Source organism: Entelurus aequoreus, linkage group LG01, assembly GCF_033978785.1.
Source record: "Entelurus aequoreus isolate RoL-2023_Sb linkage group LG01, RoL_Eaeq_v1.1, whole genome shotgun sequence".
Lineage (NCBI taxonomy): Eukaryota > Metazoa > Chordata > Actinopteri > Syngnathiformes > Syngnathidae > Entelurus > Entelurus aequoreus.
This window is the reverse complement of record NC_084731.1, coordinates 99,646,073-99,673,101: the sequence shown is the minus strand read 5'-3', so window position 1 is coordinate 99,673,101 and position 27,029 is coordinate 99,646,073. Positions and strand designations below refer to the sequence as shown.

General features: G+C 37.4%; 1 protein-coding gene across 1 annotated transcript in view; it reads right to left on the bottom strand.

The window, feature by feature from the left end:
* The window catches only part of pcsk1 (proprotein convertase subtilisin/kexin type 1), a 47,135-nt gene that overhangs the window by 11,686 nt on the left and 8,420 nt on the right, over positions 1-27,029 (bottom strand). The window contains 8 exon segments of the mRNA XM_062040618.1: positions 4,551-4,784; positions 4,860-4,960; positions 7,932-8,144; positions 9,464-9,636; positions 10,122-10,210; positions 12,131-12,207; positions 15,396-15,542; positions 27,007-27,029. The exon segment at positions 27,007-27,029 is cut by the window's right edge and continues 100 nt beyond it. Coding sequence (XP_061896602.1) covers positions 4,551-4,784; positions 4,860-4,960; positions 7,932-8,144; positions 9,464-9,636; positions 10,122-10,210; positions 12,131-12,207; positions 15,396-15,542; positions 27,007-27,029 — 1,057 coding nt within the window.

Below are 27,029 nucleotides of genomic sequence, written 5' to 3'. Positions count from 1 at the left end.
GAAGTGCCTTTGTTATTGTTATGATGTGTCATTTATAACACGGTTATCTCCCGGCTTCTTCTCTCCTCAAACACATAATGCCGGATCTACTAATTGTTTGCGTGTGCTAAAAGACGTGCAAACTTGATCGCCCACGCAAAGCTGATGTACGAATATTAAGATGGCGTCTTTTAAGTGAGCTAAATAGCGAGCACAATCCATTGAGAGTCTCTTCATGAACATGCAGAATATTCTGCTGATTATCACAACAGCCACAATACCAGGAGCAGAGTCAAATGTAATCAGCAGTGTGATCTATCAAGACTGAAACTGCTCTGCCGGTGCTATTGTGCGTCTTTATTTATTATCGCGTCTGCGCACACGGCGGTGAGCAGGGAGGCGATGGCGCTGTAAAGACGGACAATGAACAGAAAACCCTCCGTCCTACGTGTGTCGACATTTTTGAACTCTCGGAAATAAAACGAAAAAACAGACATAGCGTCTATTCAGCAATATCCTTTTATAATGTTATAGCTGCTGGATGACTTAAGGGGCTGATTAAAGCAAATTCAACATTTCGGTGTCTGCTGGCGGTTTTTTTATGCCGTCTGTTCTTTCATATAAAAAAATTAATTACAATATGCATTTCCTTGTTTTTTGGATCATTCTAGACGCGTGAATGCGCCGCCGTTGTGATTGTGCAGCGCCTCCCTGCAGAGTGCACGCTCTAAACGTAGAGGCTTTTCTTCAACAGAGAGCGCACGAACATGTGTAGGATGAAGAGTGTTTCCACGAGTAGTTCATGGGAATCGGATGTTTCCATTCCTCACAGCTTACCTGACACATGAAACATTACAAATCCGGTGGTGCACTAGATACTTTAGCCGCCAGATGGCAGTAGAGTGTTGGATATCTTAAAATGTGTTTTGTGGAAACTCCACCTTTGACCACAGCGTCACTTGCTATGTAGAGTGGAACTTTCCATCATTTTCGGCAGACCGCATTGCAAAATGGTTAACAGCCCTATTCCTCTCACGTGTGATTCACCCGGGAATGGGGCCGGATGAATCCTGTCCCTACTGTACACACAAACACCTCATTTAAATAATGGGGGTCTGCACCACTTATCAATTGCACATGCAGTCTTAGTAGTTCACATGCAACACACCCACTAATAGTACACACTAGGGTTGCAACACACCCACTAATAGTACACACTAGGGTTGCAACACACCCACTAATAGTACACACTAGGGTTGCAACACACCCACTAATAGTACACACTAGGGTTGCAACACACCCACTAATAGTACACACTAGGGTTGCAACACACCCACTAATAGTACACACTAGGGTTGCGACACACCCACTAATAGTACACACTAGGGTTGCAACACACCCACTAATAGTACACACTAGGGTTGCAACACACCCACTAATAGTACACACTAGAGCAGTGGTCCCCAACCACCGGTCCGCGGACCGGTACCGGGCCGCGGACCGGTACCGGGCCGCGGACCGATTGGTACCGGGCCGCACAAGAAATTTAAAAAAAAAAAAAAAAAAAAAAATTTATTTTTATTTTTATTTTTTTAAATGAAATCAACATAAAAATCACAATATATACATTATATATCAATATAGATCATTACAGTCTGCAGGGATACAGTCCGTAAACACACATGATTGTATTTATTTATGTAAAAAAAATAAAAAAATAAAAAAATAAAATAAAAAAATAACCCCCCGGTCCGTGGGACAAATTTTCAAGCGTTGACTGGTCCGCAGCTACAAAAAGGTTGGGGACCACTGCACTAGAGTTGCAACACACCCACTAATAGTACACACTAGGGTTTAAAAAAAAAAAAAAAAATTTTTTTTTTATTTATTTAAAAAAAAAAATGAAATCAACATAAAAATCACAATATATACATTATATATCAATATAGATCATTACAGTCTGCAGGGATACAGTCCATAAACACACATGATTGTATTTATTTATGTTATAAAAAAAAAATTAAAAAAAATTAAAAATAATACCCCCCCCCGGTCCGTGGGACAAATTTTCAAGCGTTGACTGGTCCGCAGCTACAAAAAGGTTGGGGACCACTGCACTAGAGTTGCAACACACCCACTAATAGTACACACTAAGGTTGCAACACACCACTAATAGTACACACTAGAGTTGCAACACACCCACTAATAGGTAGTACCGAATATGATTCATTAGTATCACGGTACTATAGTGCCTCTAAAAAGTACCAGTCCCCCCCGCCTCCTTCCCCTTCTTGTCACGTGGTGACATTGCTGGTTTTACGAGCAGAGGAGCATGTTGGGCAGCGCACACACACAGAGTACTTACAAGCAGACACAGTGTGTAGACAGAAAAGGGAGAATGGACGCATTTTGGTGTAAAAAGTCAAGATAAAGGTGAAGTTATAACACTGAAACACCCTCAGGAAGAGCTGCTTTAACACATGGCTAGCTAGTTAGCGGCTAACATCCATCCACAGTGTTTTAGCTACTTCTAAATCACTAATCCTGGCCTCCATGGCGACAAATAAAGTATGTTTCTTACAAGTATTATTATCACTGGAGGAGGAGGAATAGCTAAACATGCTTTACTAGGAGGATACAATAGCTCACCACCGTCACAGTGTAAACAAATGCCATGGGTGGATCTACACCTGACATCCACTGTAATGATACTAAGTACAAGAGTGCATCTAGTCGATACTACTATGATTACATCGATATTTTTTATTGTCACAAAATCTTTTTTCCTTTTTTTAAATTCATATAATGTTTATAAAGTCAGTAAATATGTCCCTGGACACATGAGGACTTTGAATATGACCAATGTATGATCCTGCAACTACTTGGTATCACATCCATACCTAAATGTGTGGTATCAACCAAAACTAATGTCAAGTATCAAAGAAGAGAAGAATAAGTGATTATTACATTTGAACAGAAGTGTAGATAGAACATGTTCAAACAGAAAATAAGCAGATATTAACAGTAAATGAACAAATGGATTAATAATACATTTTTACAGTTTGTCCTTTATAATGTGTACAAAATAATAGGTGTATAAATGACACAATATGTTACTGCAGACTAATTAGGAGTCTTTGTTTGTTTACTTACTACTAAAAGACAAGTTGTCTATTTTATTTAAGGACTAAATGACAATAATAAACTTATGTTTCATGTACTCTAACATTTTTTGTTCAAATAAGCCAATAAGGCCATTTTTTGTGGTCCCATTTATTTAGAAAAGTATCGAAATACATTTTGGTACCGGTACCGGTACCAAAATATTGGTATCGGGACGTCCATCCATCCATTTCCTACCGCTTGTCCCTTTCGGGGTGACGGGGGGGGGGGTGGAGGGGTGCTGGAGCCTATCTCAGCTGCATTCGGGCGGCAGGCGGGGTACACCCTGGACAAGTCGCCACCTCATCACAGATGTACAACATTCACACACTAGGGACCATTTAGTGTTGCCAATCAACCTATCCCCAGGTGCATGTCTTTGGAGGTGGGAGGGGCCTATCCCCAGGTGCATGTCTTTGGAGGTGGGAGGGGCCTAGCCCCAGGTGCATGTCTTTGGCGGTGGGAGGGGCCTATCCCCAGGTGCATGTCTTTGGAGGTGGGAGGGGCCTATCCCCAGGTGCATGTCTTTGGAGGTGGGAGGGGCCTATCCCCAGGTGCATGTCTTTGGCGGTGGGAGGGGCCTATCCCCAGGTGCATGTCTTTGGCGGTGGGAGGGGCCTATCCCCAGGTGCATGTCTTTGGCGGTGGGAGGGGCCTATCCCCAGGTGCATGTCTTTGGAGGTGGGAGGGGCCTATCCCCAGGTGCATGTCTTTGGTGGTGGGAGGGGCCTATCCCCAGGTGCATGTCTTTGGCGGTGGGAGGGGCCTATCCCCAGGTGCATGTCTTTGGAGGTGGGAGGGGCCTATCCCCAGGTGCATGTCTTTGGTGGTGGGAGGGGCCTATCCCCAGGTGCATGTCTTTGGAGGTGGGAGGGGCCTATCCCCAGGTGCATGTCTTTGGAGGTGGGAGGGGCCTATCCCCAGGTGCATGTCTTTGGAGGTAGGAGGGGCCTATCCCCAGGTGCATGTCTTTGGAGGTGGGAGGGGCCTATCCCCAGGTGCATGTCTTTGGAGGTAGGAGGGGCCTATCCCCAGGTGCATGTCTTTGGAGGTGGGAGGGGCCTATCCCCAGGTGCATGTCTTTGGAGGTGGGAGGGGCCTATCCCCAGGTGCATGTCTTTGGAGGTAGGAGGGGCCTATCCCCAGGTGCATGTCTTTGGAGGTGGGAGGGGCCTATCCCCAGGTGCATGTCTTTGGAGGTGGGAGGGGCCTATCCCCAGGTGCATGTCTTTGGAGGACATCATCCATGTTACATGGATGATGTCGTTCACAACAGATAAGATGTGTTGTGGATGTATGATTGTTTTTTGTGTGTATTAGGGACAACCCCAATACACTATTTTTAGTGCGTGGTATTTGTATGTTAGTAGATGAGTGTGTAAAAGTAGGTGAGGTGTGTGCATCCTCACCTGGGCTGGAAGGAGTCATCCCTCACTATACACTGCTTCTTGTCCGGCACGTGCTTCCAGTTGGCGGAGTCCGCAAGGTCCACCAGGGCTTTGGCATTGAGCAGTCCGAAACCGAAGCGACTGTTCACCATCAGTCCCGCTCCGTTCCTCTTCCAGCCGGGATTATTAGCCAAGGGATCGAACTCTGACGTCCAGACCACGATGTGCTGCAGGTCTCTCCAGGTCAGGTCTGGACTACACGGGACAAGTGGATGACAATGAGTAGCTTATTGAAAGTAGAATGCTGTTCCCTCTGCACACTTTGCATACTTTTGCTCCAGTGCCAGGGCAAATATTCCCGCCGCTAGCGGGGCTGAGGCCGACGTCCCCGTGTGGGTCTGAGTGCACTCGTTGTGGAGATCAGCACTGGTCTGCAAGGAAGCGGGCGAACAACATGAAATATAGGAAATGTCTTTACACAAGTGTTGGGACATTTGGCCATGACACATTCCGAGCCTGTACACCAGGGGTCACCAACGCGGTGCCCGCGGGCACCAGGTAGCCCGTAAGGACCAGATGAGTAGCCCGCTGGCCTGTTCTAAAAATAGCTCAAATAGCAGCACTTACCAGTGAGCTGCCTCTATTTTTTAAATGTTATTTATTTACTAGCAAGCTGGTCTCGCTTTGCCCGACATTTTTAATTCTAAGAGAGACAAAACTCAAATAGAATTTGAAAATACAAGAAAATATTTTAAAGACTTGGTCTTCACTTGTTTAAATAAATTCATAATTTTTTTTACTTTGCTTCTTATAACTTTCAGAAAGACAATTTTAGAGAAAAAATACAACCTTAAAAATGATTTTAGGATTTTTAAACACATATACCTTTTTACCTTTTAAATTCCTTCCTCTTCTTTCCTGACAATTTAAATCAATGTTCAAGTAAATTTATTTTTTTTATTGTAAAGAATAATAAATGCATTTTAATTTAATTCTTCATTTTAGCTTCTGTTTTTTCAACGAAGAATATTTGTGAAATATTTCTTCAAACTTATTATGATTAAAATTCAAAAAAAATATTCTGGCAAATCTAGAAAATCTGTAGAATCAAATTTAAATCTTATTTCAAAGTCTTTTGAATTTCTTTTAAAATTTTTGTTCTGTAAAATCTAGAAGAAATAATGATTTGTCTTTGTTAGAAATATAGCTTGGTCCAATTTGTTATATATTCTAACAAAGTGTAGATTGGATTTTAACCTATTTAAAACATGTCATCAAAATTCTAAAATTAATCTTAATCAGGAAAAATTACTAATGATGTTCCATAAATTCTTTTTTTAAGTTTTTCTCATCTTTTTTTCGGTTGAATTTTGAATTTTAAAGAGTCGAAATTGAAGATAAACTATGTTTCAAAATTAAATTGTCATTTTCTTCGTGTTTTCTCCTCTTTTAAACCGTTCAATTAAGTGTAAATATCATTAATTATTAATAATAACAGAGTTAAAGGTAAATTGAGCAAATTGGCTATTTCTGGCAATTTATTTAAGTGTGTATCAAACTGGTAGCCCTTCGCATTAATCACTACCCAAGAAGTAGCTCTTGCTTTCAAAAATGTTGGTGACCCCTGCTCTACGTCATGCTGCCATTTTCCATGCCAACAAGGCAAGCGTGCCTGACAGAAAGCGCTCAAAAGAAAGGCTCCACTTTCAAAAGTCTACACGTATGTCGGAATTTTAATCGGGGTGCTAAAGTACAACACTTAAGACCTTCAGGATATCAGTTGTTACGATGGGGTTGCATCTTACTGCGAGGTTTGTTCTCCCAGGATGCAAACGGACGACTCCGGACAGGACTTGCGGGTAGGAACATGATTTAATCGTAAATTAACACTGAAAGAGGTACAAAACAGAAAACAACCCGACGGAACAAGGTGCCGATCGCACCTGAAGCTAAGGCTACTACTTAGCACAGACTAGAGATCACTAGCAAGGGCTAGGAGACAAGCAAAACTTAGGTAACAGTAGCGTGACGCAAACAAAGAAGCCAGACCGACTGACTGGCAAAGGTAGGCTTAAATAATGTCTGTGATTACAAACAGGTGCGTGTCCCGAACACAAGAGGCAGGTGAAACTAACAAGTAGCCATGGTAACAAACTCAGAGGTGCATAAACAGGAACTAAAGGAGTCCAAAACTAACAAAACACAAGTGACTCGAAAAACCTAAACCGACTATGATCTGGGCAGCAGATCACAACATCAGTAAGTGGAATGAAATGATGGAATGGATTAATAAACAATGTACTAATATGATCCACTTCAAGACACTCTTCACACTTAAAGTGTTTACAAAGTACAAAGAAGAAGAAGATAAACATTCTCAATTTATTTCATCCATCATTCATTTTCTAGATAATCTTATTTATCTCACCATATGAAATATAACTTACTTCTTTATTTATAATGTTATGACTTATGGAGTATATTGGGAAGACATTGAGAACAGGAAGTCAACAAAAGTGTTAGCAACTGTTGTGTAAAAGAAAAGTGGTAGGATGAAATAAACTCTGCTTCTTCCTACTCCTTTTCCAACATGTTCAATAGAGGAACTGGAAATTGTGATGCATCATGTTGTATGCATGCATGTATCATGTTGTATGCATGCATGTGTGATGTATCATGTTGTAGGCATGCATGTATCATGTTGTATGCATGCATGTGTGATGTATCATGTTGTATGCATGCATGTATCATGTTGTATGCATGCATGTGTGATGTATCATGTTGTATGCATGCATGTGTGATGCATCACGTTGTATGCATGCATGTGTGATGTATCATGTTGTATGCATGCATGTGTGATGTATCATGTTGTATGCATGCATGTATCATGTTGTATGCATGCATGTGTGATGTATCATGTTGTATGCATGCATGTGTGATGTACCACGTTGTATGCATGCATGTGTGATGTATCATGTTGTATGCATGCATGTGTGATGTATCATGTTGTATGTGTGATGCATCATGTTGTATGCATGCATGTGTGATGTATCATGTTGTATGCATGCATGTGTGATGTATCATGTTGTATGCATGCATGTGTGATGTATCATGTTGTATGCATGCATGTGTGATGTATCATGTTGTATGCATGCATGTTTCATGTTGTATGCATGCATGTGTGATGCATCATATTGTATGCATGGTGTATGTATGTGTGTACGTACATATGGTGTATGTACATATGGTGTATGTACATGTGGTGTATGTACATATGTGTGTATGTACATATGGTGTATGTACATATGGTGTATGTACATATGGTGTATGTACATATGGTGTATGTACATGTGGTGTATGTACATATGTGTGTATGTACATGTGGTGTATGTGTGTACATACGATCCTCTGGTCGGTGTAGTCGCCACTGCTGTAGGCTGTAGCGAGGGTGGAGGAGCACTTCTCAGCGTACCAAGGAGACAAGCCCTGCTGGGAGGCGCTGCTGATGGAGATGGTGTAGATGCTGTCTGTGTAGCCGTCACAGTCGCAGTTATCTCCCTGCCGGCCGCCGTTACCTGAGGCCCAAACAAAGATGGAGCCCTTGCCGCCTCGGCCCTGCAGGAAGGTGCGATAGAGAGCAGTGAGTGTTCACTGTACAGTATTTGTATTGATACTGAAACTGGTTTAAACCGCTCTTGCTGGGGTCCTTTAGAGCAGAGTTGTTATCCTTTCTGACTTCGGGGCCCACACCAGGGGAGCACAGGGCCCACTCAAAGACTAACAGTAGTAATACTCTTATTTGCAGTGGTCAAATGAAGAAATATAGTTACAATTAAATTCAATTAATACAAAAATAACACAATTTAATATTATTTAGTATGTTTCTTGAATAAAGTTCAAACTAAATTAAAGTGCAAATGAAAGTACAGCTCCACTACTTTAGTCATAATTTCTGCGCTTAACAAACTTCTCTATGAGTTTAGTTCCAGACTTCTTCTGTTTGTTTGACATTGTCATTACTGCCACAAGTGGTGGAAAAGTGTATTACAACCGAGTAGTGCTGCGGCTCATACAGCCCACAGCTGAGGAACAGATCATTTTTGGCGGCCTCATAATGGGCCTCGGCCCTATGGTTAATAACATGGGTCTACATAACATGTAATGCTGCTTCTTTGGGCAGAATGTTGCATAGATATTGTTATACAAACCATCTTCAAACACTTTTTGTGGGCTGTCTTATTTACTATTATTATGTCAGTCTTTATTTAAAATAGTTTAGCACATATTCATGACCTTATATATATTATGTAAATATGTCAGGTTTAGGTTTACGTGCCAAAACCCTCCTAGATGCCAAGCCCCCCTAAACTGTGTTAAATGAGAAATTATATAAATATAATTCACACAATTCACACAAATTGTACATTGAAATAAAGAAATAAAGAAAATATTAACTACGAACAATAAAACACTGAATATTAACAACATGTGAACGTTGCTCAGACCAAGCAAAACACAACAAAAAAGAATGCAAAGTGCAATAAACACCTACAATGTGATTTATTATCACGTAAAAATGTGCTTCCACATCTGTTTCTGACACATGTGTTTGGGGCTGGCTGCTCTGAAAACAAGCCCCGCCCACTCTGCTTTGTTCCTGGTCTGAGCTACTATGACCTACATGACCCTAATAACTCCTAGAACACTCAAAAGTGCAGATTCCAACCATTGAAATACTTTCTATAGTTGAAGACTTACACTCATTTAAAAACATCATAATGGCAAATACACTTTTCATGTTAAAGGTCTAAAAAAATGACGTAGAACGTCCGGCGGGTCGGATTGAAAAATGTTAACGGGCCGCATGTGGCCCCGCGGGCCCTATTTTGTCCAGGTCTGCCTTAAAGGAAGCGAGCAGAAGTTGTATGATTTACCTTCTGGATGCCGTACTCGAATGCTTTCTGAGCCAGACGACCCGGGCCTTCCACCGTCTTGCCGTCATCGTTGGGGCCCCAGCTGGCGCTGTAGATGTCCACATGTTCCGGGTTGAAGCCGATGGAGCTGGCCTCGATGGCGTCCGTCACGATCCCATCCAGCATGCGAATGCCTGCACGGGAACATGAAAAGTGTTGCAGGCAGAGTTCTAATGTGCTTGTTCTGTTGGCGAGTAGCACCATGGCAACATTGTTGCATGGCATTTGGGAGAGTGACATCATGCAACAAAATGATTTTTAATATCACAAAAAAACCCCAGCTGTCTTTCAGTGTAAGACCCCCAAATAGTGTTTGTGAAAGACCACGTGACAATTGTTTATTGTACAAAATACAATGAGCCACTTTACATGTACCGTAGGAAGTGGATCCATGTGGCCCCATTCGTCACGGTTTACCTGACACAAGAAATGTGACGAATTGGGCAGGGTGCACTATCCACTTTAGCCGCCAGATGGCAGTAGAGTGTCATTTTCAGCAGACTGCATTGAAAGTTATTAACCCCCCCCCCCCCCCTCTTCCTCTCATTAGTGACCCACTCACCCAGGAATGGGGCCACATGAATCACTTTCCCACAATAAAACAGAGAAAGTCTCTTACCTCCGACCTTGGAGTTGAAGGCCACTCCGACGCCACATTTGTTGTTGTCTGCCTGCATGGCGATCTCACCCGCACACCTGGTGCCATGCCTGAATAATAACAACATCACATGTTGTACCATATATATATATATATTTATACACATATATATATACATATATATATATATATATACACATATGTATATATATATATATATATATATATATATATATATATATATATATATATATATATATATATATATATATATATATATATATATATATATATATATATATATATATATATATATATATATATATATATACACATATGTATATATATATATATATATATATATATATATATATATATATATATATATATATATATATATATATATATATATATATATATATATATATACAGTATATAGTCGAGGTTTCTGTGGTTGATTCATTATACAGAAACCTCGACTATATAACTTGTTGGAAGCAGATCAGAATCATATCCATATTTAAGTGTTACTTCTTTCTAAACTCCCATAGTCATATAAAGAATAGCTAGTATTTTTCCTTCTTTTGAGTCTCATAGTAAGGTGTTTGCCTTCTAGATTGGAATGTGTCAGAGTAGAGATAACTCGGAGTAGTCTAAACAAAAGGAGTGGGGGCGAGGGACAGAGGGAAGATCACGGGACTTCCGGGGGTTTGAAGGGAGACCGATCTGGACCGGGCTAGGGAACGCTTGGGTGCTGGGTTGGTCTCAGGTTTGTCCTCTAAGCTTGGAGAATAAACCACAAAATACCAATTACTGCCTGTTGATTGAATATAAACATCAGCTTATGTGCCATAAAAAGAATCTGGGAGAGACTAGCAATTTGAATTCCCCATTGGAGGAATGCTGGTCAACGCAACGATATATATATATATATATATATATATATATATATATATATATATATATATATATATATATATATATATATATATATATATATATATATATATATATATATACATATATATGTATATATATATATATATGTATATATCATATATATAACGTGTATACAGTATATACATAATATATATAATGTATTACATATATACATAACATATATAATGTATTATATATATACATAATATATATAATGTATTATATATATATATATATATATATACTTTTTTTTTTTTAAACACAAACAACACATTCAAAATGATTTCCTTTGTAAAATAAACATTATTGTAGATAAAAACACTGTTTCATGTACCTCAAGTAAAAGTTGAATGCACATAAATAAGCAATACAAGACTTACAAACAAAGTAATATGGCAGAAACAAAGTAATAAAATAAATAAATACAAATAAATGTGAAAAGCGTGCAAGATAGCACCTAATGAACATAAGAGATAAGCAAATAAAAACAAATGTAAGAATTTTGCAAGATGGCACTTGCTGGCCATAAGATGTAACTGCACTTAGTGTTACACATAGATACAAATAGTGTTACACATAGATACAAATAGTGTTAGACATAGATACAAATAGTGTTACACATAGATACAAATAGTGTTGATGTATGAGATGTAGTCTTACACATAGGGCTGCACAATTATGGCCAAAATTATAACACCATTGTTTTCATCAATATAAAATCCTGATTATTAATCAGAATGAATCTATAAGTTGGGCTTCATCCACGCCAAAGAATAACTTCATCAAATATATTTGATTTTTTTTACTCATTATTTAAGGACGGTGTTTTATTTTACTATAATCAAACACAGTGTTACTGTTCAAACTGTGTGTAACATTACAGTGGCCAATAATGTTAAATATACTGTATTGTAATGTTGGTCATTACTTGGAGAGCCAAGTGTTTTCTCAGGTGCTTCTGGCTTAAAACCCTTTGAGAACCACTGATCTAGACCACATATATCTACATTCAAATCATGTCAATTGATAAAATGATGGCATATTTGACAAATGTCATAAATGATGAGGGTTCATCTGCTTTGTCAACTTACTTGTTTTCATTGGTGGCATCGTATCGGGGAAATGGGTCTGGGTCGTTGTCGTTGAAGTCGTAGCTGGCGGCTGGATCCTTTGGAAGAACAAATACAGGAAATAAAGTATGATGTCATTTACACAGCATACATACACACACACACACACACACACACACACACACACATTGATATATATATATATATATATATATATATATATATATATATATATATATATATATATATATATATATATATATATATATATATATATATACGTGTATATATGTATATACTGTATATGTATGTAATATATATATATGTTAGACTGTATTTATGTTATTCACATGTGAATAATGCTGTATAATAGACTGTATTTACAGTATTCACATGTGAATAATACGGTGTAATAGACTGTATTTATGTTATTCACGTGTGAATAATGCTGTATAATAGACTGTATTTATATTATTCACATGTGAATAATGCTGTGTAATAGACTGTATTTATGTTATTCACATGTGAATAATGCTGTATAATAGACTGTATTTATGTTATTCACATGTGAATAATGCTGTATAATAGACTGTATTTATGTTATTCACATGCGAATAATGCTGTATAATAGACTGCATTTATGTTATTCACATGTGAATAATGCTGTGTAATAGACTGTATTTATATTATTCACATGTGAATAATGCTGTATAAAAGACTGTATTTATGTTATTCCGATGTGAATAATGCTGTATAATAGACTGTATTTATGTTATTCACATGTGAATAATGCTGTATAATAGACTGTATTTATGTTATTCACATGTGAATAATGCTGTGTAATAGACTGTATTTATGTTATTCACATGTGAATAATGCTGTATAATAGACTGTATTTATATTATTCACATGTGAATAATGCTATATAAAAAACTGTATTTATGTTATTCACATGTGAATAATGCTGTATAATAGACTGTATTTATATTATTCACATGTGAATGATGCTGTATAATAGACTGTATTTATATTATTCACATGTGAATAATGCTGTATAATAGACTGTATTTATATTAGTCACATGTGAATAATGCTGTGTAATAGACTGTATTTATGTTATTCACATGTGAATAATGCTGTATAATAGACTGCATTTATGTTATTCACATGTGAATAATGCTGTGTAATAGACTGTATTTATATTATTCACATGTGAATAATGCTGTATAAAAGACTGTATTTATGTTATTCCGATGTGAATAATGCTGTATAATAGACTGTATTTATGTTATTCACATGTGAATAATGCTGTATAATAGACTGTATTTATGTTATTCACATGTGAATAATGCTGTGTAATAGACTGTATTTATGTTATTCACATGTGAATAATGCTGTGTAATAGACTGTATTTGTTATTCACATGTGAATAATGCTGTATAATAGACTGTATTTATATTATTCACATGTGAATAATGCTATATAATAGACTGTATTTATGTTATTCACATGTGAATAATGCTGTATAATAGACTGTATTTATATTATTCACATGTGAATGATGCTGTATAATAGACTGTCTTTACGGTATTCACATGTGAATAATGCTGTATAATAGACTGTATTTATATTATTCACATGTGAATAATGCTATATAATAGACTGTATTTATGTTATTCACATGTGAATAATGCTGTATAATAGACTGTATTTATATTATTCACATGTGAATAATGCTGTATAATAGACTGTATTTATATTATTCACATGTGAATAATGCTGTATAATAGACTGTATTTATATTATTCACATGTGAATAATGCTGTATAGTAGACTGTCTTTACGGTATTCACATGTGAATAATGCTGTGTAATAGACTGTATTTATGTTATTCACATGTGAATAATGCTGTATAATAGACTGTATTTATATTATTCACATGTGAATAATGCTGTATAATAGACTGTATTTATGTTATTCACATGTGAATAGTGATGTAGAATAGACTGTATGTATATTATTTATATACAGCATTATTCACATGCGAATAATATAAATACAGTCTATTATACAGCATGTGAATAATGCTGTATAATAGACTGTATTTATGTTATTCACATGTGAATAGTGATGTAGAATAGACTGTATGTATATTATTTATATACAGCATTATTCACATGTGAATAATATAAATACAGTCTATTATACAGCATGTGAATAATGCTGTATAATAGACTGTATTTATATTATTCACATGTGAATAATGCTGTATAATAGACTGTATTTATATTATTCACATGTGAATAATGCTGTATAATACACTGTATTTATATTATTCACATGTGAATAATGCTGTATAATAGACTGTCTTTACGGTATTCACATGTGAATAATGCTGTGTAATAGACTGTATTTATGTTATTCACATGTGAATAATGCTGTATAATAGACTGTATTTATATTATTCACATGTGAATAATGCTGTATAATAGACTGTTTTTATGTTATTCACATGTGAATAGTGATGTAGAATAGACTGTATGTATATTATTTATATACAGCATTATTCACATGTGAATAATATAAATACAGTCTATTATACAGCATGTGAATAATGCTGTATAATAGACTGTATTTATATTATTCACATGTGAATAATGCTGTATAATAGACTGTCTTTACGGTATTCACATGTGAATAATGCTGTGTAATAGACTGTATTTATGTTATTCACATGTGAATAATACTGTATAATAGACTGTATTTATATTATTCACATGTGAATAATGCTGTATAATAGACTGTATTTATGTTATTCACATGTGAATAGTGATGTAGAATAGACTGTATGTATATTATTTATATACAGCATTATTCACATGTGAATAATATAAATACAGTCTATTATACATCATGTGAATAATGCTGTATAATAGACTGTATTTATATTATTCACATGTGAATAATGCTGTATAATAGACTGTATTTATATTATTCACTGGTAAAAAATACCCAAGTGTTTATTGTCTATTGTGAGCAAACTGTGGTGCTGAATTTCCCCCAGGGATCACTAAAGTACTTTCTATTGTATTCTAGTCCTTGTCTGGGTGATTGCTTCAAAACACAAAACCTTCAAATATGATAAAGAAGTAAGAAAAAAAGCAGAAAGACTAAAAAGGCTGCCTTGTAAAACACTCCCGCTGACGACTTCGCCTCGCAAAGTGTCACCGGCAGTGTTGCCGCGGCAACAGCAGTCTGAGCCGTCTCCATGGAAACTGTCTCTTACGTAGTTGGAGTGGATGTCGGTGTGGTTCCACTCCAGTCCGTCATCCAGAACCGTGATGACCACTCCCCTTCCGGTGATGCCCTTCTGCCACACGGGGATGACGTGCAGGTCCAGTTTGGGCAGCGAGGACGACGTCCTTGTGTCTTGCTACCCGGGAGACAAAAGGACAACAGACTCTTTAAACAACGTCCTTGTGTCTTTCTTCCCCGGGAGACAAAAGGACAACAGACTCTTTAAACGACAACAGACTCTTTAAACCACGTCCTTGTGTCTTGCTGCCCGGGAGACAAAAGGACAACAGACTCTTTAAACCACGTCCTTGTGTCTTGCTGCCCGGGAGACAAAAGGACAACAGACTCTTTGAACCACGTCCTTGTGTCTTGCTGCCCGGGAGACAAAAGGACAACAGACTCTTTAAACCACGTCCTTGTGTCTTGCTGCCCGGGAGACAAAAGGACAACAGACTCTTTGAACCACGTCCTTGTGTCTTGCTGCCCGGGAGACAAAAGGACAACAGACTCTTTAAACCACGTCCTTGTGTCTTGCTGCCCGGGAGACAAAAGGACAACAGACTCTTTAAACCACGTCCTTGTGTCTTGCTGCCCGGGAGACAAAAGGACAACAGACTCTTTAAACCACGTCCTTGTGTCTTACTGCCCGGGAGACAAAAGGACAACAGACTCTTTCAACGACAACAGACTCTTTAAACCACGTCCTTGTGTCTTGCTACCCGGGAGACAAAAGGACAACAGACTCTTTAAACGACAACAGACTCTTTAAACCACGTCCTTGTGTCTTGCTGCCCGGGAGACAAAAGGACAACAGACTCTTTAAACCACGTCCTTGTGTCTTGCTGCCCGGGAGACAAAAGGACAACAGACTCTTTAAACCACGTCCTTGTGTCTTGCTGCCCGGGAGACAAAAGGACAACAGACTCTTTAAACCACGTCCTTGTGTCTTGCTGCCCGGGAGACAAAAGGACAACAGACTCTTTAAACGACAACAGACTCTTTAAACCACGTCCTTGTGTCTTGCTACCCGGGAGACAAAAGGACAACAGACTCTTTAAACGACAACAGACTCTTTAAACCACGTCCTTGTGTCTTGCTGCCCGGGAGACAAAAGGACAACAGACTCTTTAAACCACGTCCTTGTGTCTTGCTGCCCGGGAGACAAAAGGACAACAGACTCTTTAAACCACGTCCTTGTGTCTTGCTGCCCGGGACACAAAAGGACGTGTTCACAATCCAACAGACTCTTTAAACGCGATCGTGTCTTTGGAAAGGTTAGGCCATTAAGGGTGTCTCAGCCTCATCCGCTGACCTTTCCCAGGAATCTGTGGCTGCTCAAGCACACTCCTGCAAGCATATTTCAAGCACACTCCTGCAAGCATATTTCAAGCCTCAAGTGCCACACCTACCAACGCAATGTGTGACACTGAGATAGTCTTCTTTTTCCATCCATAGTCATGTTTAAAGCAGCTCCTATTTCCCCGTGTTAGTGTCTTCTCGTGACCTCCTTGCTTTTATCTTATGTCAACTCTTTGTTTTGTCTCAAGGGCCCGCGTTTGTGGGCTCACAGAGCCGTTTTGGCCAGTTCCTTATCTACTTTTTCTAATGTTCTGGTGATCAGACCATATTTTTGGTATATTAGATGGGATCTTTACCTAGAGAACATCAGAAAGAATGTGACTGACAGGTGTACAAGAAGCTTTAAACAAAAATCTGAACAGGAAATCTTCAAATCAGCCATATCAGGGGCCGTACTTATCAAGCTTCTTAGAATGACTCCTAAGAAGTCTGCTAAGAGTTGACTTAAGAGTAAATAAATTCTTCGCTGAAAGCTGCACTTAAAAGTTAGTTATCAAGCGTCTTACTCACACTTTCAGCGAAGTGTAGGACTGAATCTTAAGTGTCAAACTCAGAGCTGAATTACGACATTACTATGTGCCGTAAACGCAATTTTAGGTGACGTCATTTCTGTGTCCATAGAAATGACCAATCACGGAAGGGAATCCGTTGTCTAAGAATAAAGAAATATCTTGGAAATATTTAAGTGGACAATGGGAGTGTATATTTTGACAATAAACTACAAAATAATACAAAACAAACTAGTCCCCGCCGGCACTCACGCTACCGCTCCCTCTCTTCTCTCGCCCACACACTCACTGACGTCACTCACCTCACGGCCACACACATACGCTACTGTCATAACATTTTCTTTCCAATTCATTAATTAGGCAACTAATTTGAAAGTGGTGTGGGTGGCTCTATATATACTAGCCCACTGCAGACACATGCAGAAATCAACAAGGAATCGAAAAGTATTAAATCTGTGACAAAAATAATATCCGCTCTGTCTAAACGATACCGTTTGATCAGCTGCTCGTCATCAAAAAAAACCCAACTTTGTTCCGTTCCCTGAACGTTGGCGCACGTCTCTCTCGCCTCAGTGCCATCCCCTGCTGGCAACTCCTAACCACTTAAGACACCTCTGAAGGTCTCTTAAATATCGTGGAGAGTAGGAGTGATTCTTAGACTTAAGAACGTTGATAAAAAGCTTTTATTCTTAAGTTTGAAAGTAGGACTAAATTTCGCAAACTCTCAGGACTTAAGTGTAAAATGGCACTCTAAGAAGCTTGATAAGTACAGCCCCAGATCATTGCAAAATGAATAACCACACCATGGACCGGGACAACGGCAAAATCATCGGCACAGAAAGTGACAAATTCAAACGAAGGATTAAGGAGGCGATCGAACTAAGGAAGCGGCCCAAGGAAACCATCAATGGGGATGAGGGAGCGTACTTGGGACTCCCTACTCCATTAACCATAAGGCGGCAGGGGGGGCGCAACCAGGTAGACTTGACTGAGTTAGGGTTAGGGTTAGGGTTAGGGTTAGGGTTAGCCCTAACCCTGTGTGTGTGTGTTTTGTGTTTCCAACACAGGTTACCAATAAATAGTGAAAGGACAGCATGGTGAAGTGTCTTTTATTAACGCAGAATAAGACTCACTAGATTTGTACCTGTCAATGTTTACTTTTGTATGCACATTAAATCAACAAAAAAATCCTGACTTTGGAGCAATGTTCACGGACTCTAGTCTTTGGCTCTCTACTAGATGCAATGGTTTTCCATATTGGGACCATGATTTATGGCATCCCTTGTTCACACCTCCTCATATGGAAGATACTTTTCCTTGTTGATGTCTCGAGAAGGGTAGACGCACGCACACACACACACACACACACACACACACATACACACACACACACACACACACACACACACACACACACACACACACACACACACACACACACACATACATGTCTTGCCTACTTTGTGTGGACCCACGTTTAGTTAGTAGGTTGTGAGGGCCCCCCTTTCCACTATAGCTAGAATGATGAAAAAATATATATCTAGCCCTAGATGGGAGTAGAGAGTTGCAACTAGGGATGTCCGATAATGGCTTTTCGCCGATATCCGATATTCCGATATTGTCCAACTCTTTAATTACCGATACCGATATCAACCGATATATGCAGTCGTGGAATTAACACATTATTATGCCTAATTTGGACAACCAGGTATGGTGAAGATAAGTTACTTTTTTAAAAAATTAATAAAATAAGATAAATAAATTAAAAACATTTTCTTGAATAAAAAAGAAAGTAAAACAATATAAAAACAGTTACATAGAAACTAGTAATGAATGAAAATGAGTAACATTAACTGTTAAAGGTTAGTACTATTAGTGGACCAGCAGCACGCACAATAATGTGTGCTTACGGACTGTATCCCTTGCAGACTGTATTGATATATATTGATATATAATGTAGGAACCAGGATATTAATAACAGAAAGAAACAACCCTTTTGTGTGAATGAGTGTAAATGGGGGAGGGAGTTTTTTTTGGGTTGGAGCACTAATTGTAAGTGTATCTTGTGTTTTTTATGTTGATTTAAAAATTTAAAAAAAAAAAAAAAAACGATACCGATAATATTTTTTTTGGGTTGGTGCACTAATCGTAAGTGTATCTTGTGTTTTTTATGTTGATTTAATTTTTAAAAAAAATAATAATAAAAAAAAACGATACCGATAATATTTTTTTTGGGTTGGTGCACTAATCGTAAGTGTATCTTGTGTTTTTTATGTTGATTTAATTTAAAAAAAAAAAAAAAAAAAAAAAAAATGATACCGATAATATTTTTTTTGGGTTGGTGCACTAATCGTAAGTGTATCTTGTGTTTTTTATGTTGATTTAATTTTAAAAAAAAATAATAATAAAAAAAAATTATACCGATAATATTTTTTTTGGGTTGGGGCACTAATCGTAAGTGTATCTTGTGTTTTTTATGTTGATTTAATAAAAAAAATTTAAAAAATATTTAAAAAAAACCGATACCGATAATATTTTTTTTGGGTTGGTGCACTAATTGTAAGCGTATCTTGTGTTTTTTATGTTGATTTAATTTTTTTTAAAAAATAAAATAAAAAAAAACGATACCGATAATATTTTTTTTGGGTTGGTGCACTAATCGTAAGTGTATCTTGTGTTTTTTATGTTGATTTAATTTAAAAAAAAACAAACAAAAAAAAAAACGATACCGATAATATTTTTTTTAGGTTGGTGCACTAATCGTAAGTGTATCTTGTGTTTTTTATGTTGATTTAATTTAAAAAAAAAATAAAAAAATGATACCGATAATATTTTTTTGGGTTGGTGCACTAATCGTAAGTGTATCTTGTGTTTTTTATGTTGATTTAATTTAAAAAAAAAACACAAAAAAAAAACGATACCAATAATAAAAAAAAACGATACCAATAATTAAATTTTAAAACATTTATCGGACATCCCTAGTTGCAACCTCACTTCAGAATGCAAAACACACAAATTAAAAAAAATATTTGACTTCTGTAGTTGTGAGGACCAGGCAAATGTCCTCACAAGTCAAAAGATCCTCACAGAAAGGTGGTTTATCAAGTGTATGTCCACACAAGGACGGTGAGACAAGTGCACACACACACACACACACACACACACACACACACACACACACACACACACACACACACACACACACACACACACACACACACACACACACACACACACACACACACACACACACACGCGCCATGCAGGCGATGAGTCACCGCCGTTATTAATTTCCAGCCAGCCACTCATGCCGGGATAAAGAGTCATCCGGTTCAAGCCTCCCCTCTGCTGCAGTTCACCATCACACACACCTAGCCCCTCCCTCTCCGGGATGTAAGCAAACATCCACCAACGTCATCGTCCTCGCTTTCAGCCGCCGTGCCCCTCATCCACGTCACAAACGAGGTAACAACTCCGCAAAGACTTTCCATCCTTCAGTAGTGAGTCACGGCCATGTCGTCGTCATCCTTTTGTTGGCAGAAATAATTGCTCAATTTGTTTGTCTGCATGACTCATGTGTGGTGACTGCAGGTGTCTGAGATAAGTGGACGCTCCATTCTTCACAAAAACACACAGCGGTGCTCAAAAATAGATTCAGAACCAAATCACCATTTTTTATTTATTCCGATTCTATTTTTTTATTCATTTTTTTGTCCTGTCCAGCCACTCAGGCAAATCATGTAGTGGATGTAGATGATCCATATCTGCTCTACACATTTACTTTACACAAGAGGATACTTCTCTTGTTGCTTGACTTCATTAAATGTATTTATATTATTATTTGGTGGAGGAGGAGGGGATAGAAAGACAAGAAAAGGAAGACAGAGGGGGACATTGTGGGGACAAGACAGAGAGACAACAACAACAACAACAACAACAGAACAGCATCAACAAATAGGATAAGTACAAATATGATAGTAAAAGTGATATCAAAGAAGCAGTTAGTGAAATAAATATTAATAACAGAAATGACAATGAGCATTATTACACTACAAATGGATCAATAAAAATACTAATAGAAATATTACTATTGATAATGAATAATAATAATAATAATACCTCTATTATATATAGTTTCAAATGCAACAATACATATACGTAATGATAATTTGAAACACGAAAGAAAGCAGATCAATGGAGGGGAAGAACTGTATTAACAGTTAGAATAATTGTTTCTAAATGATCACAAAAAGTTTGTGTTACATTTGAGGGCCCGGTGAGAAGACAGAAGCTGTCTTTGAAACCTACCAAGAAGGAGGCTCGTAAAACTCCACCGTGTAAAGAGCAAAGCAAGATGAAGGTGTTCCTTCACGTATGGTAATCAACAGAAAGATATTGTTCTAACCCGGGGGTCGGCAACCCGCGGCTCTAGAGCCGCATGCGGCTCTTTAGCGCCGCCCTAGTGGCTCTCTGGAGATTTTTCAAAAATGTATGAAGAATGGAAAAAGATGAGGGGGAAAAAATCTATTTTTTTGTTTTAGTATGGTTTCTGTAGGAGGACAAACATGACACAAACCTCCCTAATTGTTATAAATCACACAGTTTATATTAAACATGCTTCACTGATTCGAGTATTTGGCGAGCGCCGTTTTGTCCTACTAATTTTGGCGGTCCTTGAACTCACCGTATAGTTTGTTTACATGTAGAACTTTCTCCGACTTTCTAGGACGTGTTTTATGCCACTCCTTTTTCTGTCTCATTTTGTCCACCACACTTTTAATTTTGTGCATGAGTGTACAAAGGTGAGTTTTGTTGATGTTATTGACTTGTGTGGAGTGCTAATCAGACATATTTGGTCACTGCATGACTGCAAGCTAATCGATGCTAACATGCTATTTAGGCTAGCTATATGTACATATTGCATCATTATGCCTCATTTGTAGCTATATTTGAGCTCATTTAGTTTCCTTTAAGTCCTCTTAATTATATTTATATCTCATGACACATGTAATATGGCTTTTAATTTTTTGCGGCTCCAGACAGATTTGTTTTTGTATTTTTGGTCCAATATGGCTCTTTCAATATTTTGGGTTGCCGACCACTGTTCTAACCCAAGGACTTCAAAGCGGAGAGAAGACGGGATCTGCCCAATTTCCGGACGACCTCTTTTTGAACTATTTTACGAACTCTTTTTGAACTGACCTTTTCTGTGAATTGTTTACGACCTTTTCTGTGAACTAGAAAAGGGAGTGAACTAGACTAGAACCTCAGTGGACTAAAAAGACAATCCCATTCTGGATAAATTGGGATTGAAAGCATCCTGTTGGATTATCTCTCCACGACCCTCATCCAACACCGCCTGGGTCAACAATCAAGTAAATGGCTTCACTGTTCTATTATTGTGTTGTGTGTGTCACTTTAGTGCCATTGTTAGCACACGGAGAAGGGAAGTGGGCTGAAAGGTGGCGCTGCTGAGCTCAGAAGAAAGAAGCAGCAAGCAGTCACGGAGATTCAACTCTCAACGCAGTCTTTACCAAAATAACAACGGGTGTCAGTTAAGATTGTTTTACCGGATTGGCTACTTTTATAGGCACAGGCACTCAGTTGTAATACACTTTTCTACCACTTGTGGCAGTAGTGTCCATCTAAAAAACAAACAAAGTTTGGAGTCATCGAGAAGTTTCTTAAGTGACAAAATTATGACTAAAGTGGCCAAGCTGTATTTCCTTTTGCACTTTAATTTGATTAAGAAACCTATTCATTATTATTTTACTTTATTTATTTTAGCGCAGCGTTTTGCATGTCCATTTTCTTTGGGTTATTTATGAGTTCTTTCTTATTGGACGTAGACTTGGACACACTTTATTGATCCACAAGGGAAAGTGTTCCACACAGTAGCTCAGTTACAAAGGATGGAAAGGATAAGGATGGAAAGGATAATGCACACAAGAGGCACAAAAAGAGGGCGAAAACAAAAAGTATAAAGTAGACTAAAAATGTACCATAGTAGCAATATAAAATATAACACATATGTAATATTTATATATTTTATATGCGGTATATAATATATAAGAAATACCAATTACCATGTACACTATTACAGTATATGTAACAGCTGAAGCAAAAAAGGGCAGCATAATATATATATTTATATATATATATATATATGAATACAAAATATATATATATATATATATATATATATATATATATGTATATATATATATATATATATATATATATATATATATATATATATATATATATGTATATATATATATATATATATATATATATATATATATATATATATATATATATATATGAATACTATATATATATATATATATATATATATATATATATATATATATATATATATATATATATATATATATATATATATATATATAAATATGAATAAATATATGCAGAAAATTTGGTTAGTACTTATAATCAGCCTGACCTAAGCCTAAGGTTTGTGTGTAAAACAAATAATCATCTTTGTGCTTAACACATGGTTTCATATACAAACTGTAATTTGACAAGGTTGATAAGTTAAAGTTAAAGTTAAGTTAAAGTCCCAATGATAGTCACACACACACACACTAGGTGTGGTGAAATGTGTCCTCTGCATTTGACCCATCACCCTTGATCACCCCCTGGGAGGTGAGGGGAGCAGTGAGCAGCAGCGGTGGCCACGCCCGGGAATCATTTTTAGTGATTTAACCCCCAATTCCAAGCCTTGATGCTGAGTGCCAAGCAGGGAGGTAACGGCTCCCATTTTTATAGTCTTTGGTATGACTCGGCCGGGGTTTGAACTCACAACCTACCCATCTCAGGGCAGACACTCTAACCCAGGGGTGGGCAATTAATTTTTACCGGGGGCCGCATGAGCAACCCGAGCACTGCTGGAGGGCCACATCGACAATATTTCAATTAAATTTTGCTCAATATTATTTTTTATATATACCGTAAGATAAATAATAATAATAATAATAATAATTAATAATAATAGTAATACTTCAACATAGTGTGTGTAACAGCATTCCATGACTAATATAAATAAATTAACATTAATAATAGATGACAGTAAAATAAGCACACGTATGACTGAGGAGTCATAGTGTAACTTTGTGTGGTGTTTGAGTTGTCCGACTTTTTGTGTGGCCATAAACGCACCAGTGGTTTAGTGCTATGCGTGTTGGTGACAGATGACAAGTTGCTTTTGGCCTGGTTTGTACGGCAGAAAATGACTAGTTTTTCCAGATAGAAGTGTTTTACTCATGTTTTTGGTGTGGTTATGGCCGAATATAAACAGTTTTGCTCAATAAAGTGATGGATATAATTCCTGTCCTCGAAGCATCTCGATAGACGTTACAATAATTGAACGGTGTTCAATTGAACGGTGTTGACGAACACCGTTAGGGCCGCTTGTTGTCACTGTCACTCAAAGTTGCATTGCAAAATTACATAGAATAAATATGTTTATTTTGTTTAGAATTCAGATGGGATTTGATTTGGTGCGCGGCATATATTTGCTGCGCGCAGCAGACGCTTGAGCAGTGCGAAATTGCGCAGGCGCGCACCTTAGAGGGAACGTTGCTTGGCAGTCCATGTCTTGTTGAAAACACGCCATTCTTCATCAACTTTTCTCTTTTTAGCGTCTCGGGTGTAAACCGTGCATCACTTGTCGCTGCATGTGCACCTTCACTCGCAAGTTACACACGGACACACGCCCATAAATAATACTTTTCAAAATAAAAGCAGCACAGTTGTATTGCGCGCACGACATAGATGTTTTTTCAACTTTATTTTGTAATTAATGATTGCAGCTGTTCACATTCACTCACAATCACACACACGCATACGTCCACACGGAAGTAATACAAATAACGATTTTCAAAACAAAAGCAGCACCGTTGTATTGCACACTCGACATAGATACTTTTAAACATTTATTTTGTAATGTATAATTGGCCTCACGCGGGCCGGACAGGGACGCACAAAGGGCCGGATGCGGCCCGCGGGCCGCAGAATGCCCAGGTCTGCTCTAACCACTAGACCACCGAGCAGGGTTGGATGTAAATATTGAATATGATTCAAATTGAACGTGAGATGAATAATTCAGTGTTAATATTTGAGTGGGGCCCCGGGCCCCTCTGTAGTGGAAAAGTGGGGCGCCGAGGTCCAAAAGGTGAAGACACTTTCAACATCTGGGAATTGCAACTGCATGCAAAGTACACTACAAGTACTTTGAATAAATGTACAGTGCAGTACTAAAAGTACTTTGAATAAATGTACAGGTCAGTACTAAAAGTACTTTGAATAAATGTACAGGTCAGTACTAAATGTACTTTGAATAAATGTACAGTGCAGTACTAAAAGTACTTTGAATAAATGTACAGTGCAGTACTAAAAGTACTTTGAATAAATGTACAGTGCAGTACTAAAAGTACTTTGAATAAATGTACAGTGCAGTAGTAAAAGTACTTTGAATAAATGTACAGTGCAGTACTAAAAGTACTTTGAATAAATGTACAGTGCAGTACTAAAAGTACTTTGAATAAATGTACAGTGCAGTACTAAAAGTACTTTGAATAAATGTACAGTGCAGTACTAAAAGTACTTTGAATAAATGTACAGTGCAGTAGTAAAAGTACTTTGAATAAATGTACAGTGCAGTACTAAAAGTACTTTGAATAAATGTACAGTGCAGTACTAAAAGTACTTTGAATAAATGTACAGGTCAGTACTAAAAGTACTTTGAATAAATGTACAGGTCAGTACTAAAAGTACTTTGAATAAATGTACAGGTCAGTACTAAAAGTACTTTGAATAAATGTACAGGTCAGTACTAAAAGTACTTTGAGTAAATGTACAGTGCAGTACTAAAAGTACTTTGAATAAATGTACAGTGCAGTACTAAAAGTACTTTGAATAAATGTACAGTGCAGTACTAAAAGTACTTTGAATAAATGTACAGTGCAGTACTAAAAGTACTTTGAATAAATGTACAGGTCAGTACTAAAAGTACTTTGAATAAATGTACAGTGCAGTACTAAAAGTACTTTGAATAAATGTACAGTGCAGTACTAAAAGTACTTTGAATAAATGTACAGGTCAGTACTAAAAGTACTTTGAATAAATGTACAGGTCAGTACTAAAAGTACTTTGAATAAATGTACAGGTCAGTACTAAAAGTACTTTGAATAAATGTACAGTGCAGTACTAAAAGTACTTTGAGTAAATGTACAGTGCAGTACTAAAAGTACTTTGAATAAATGTACAGTGCAGTACTAAAAGTACTTTGAATAAATGTACAGTGCAGTACTAAAAGTACTTTGAATAAATGTACAGTGCAGTAGTAAAAGTACTTTGAATAAATGTACAGTGCAGTACTAAAAGTACTTTGAATAAATGTACAGTGCAGTACTAAAAGTACTTTGAATAAATGTACAGGTCAGTACTAAAAGTACTTTGAATAAATGTACAGGTCAGTACTAAAAGTACTTTGAATAAATGTACAGTGCAGTACTAAAAGTACTTTGAATAAATGTACAGTGCAGTACTTGCAAATGAGCCACAGAAGTGTAAGAAAACAAGATAATTTTAAAAAATGTTAGTTTTTTCCTCCCAACAATGAACATTTATTAACAGTACCAACACCGGGTACCAGTGAGTACCGTGCCCACTCCAAAGTGAAAGGTAGCCATCCCTCCAGTGACTCACCAGATACCACTGCTGGTTCCACA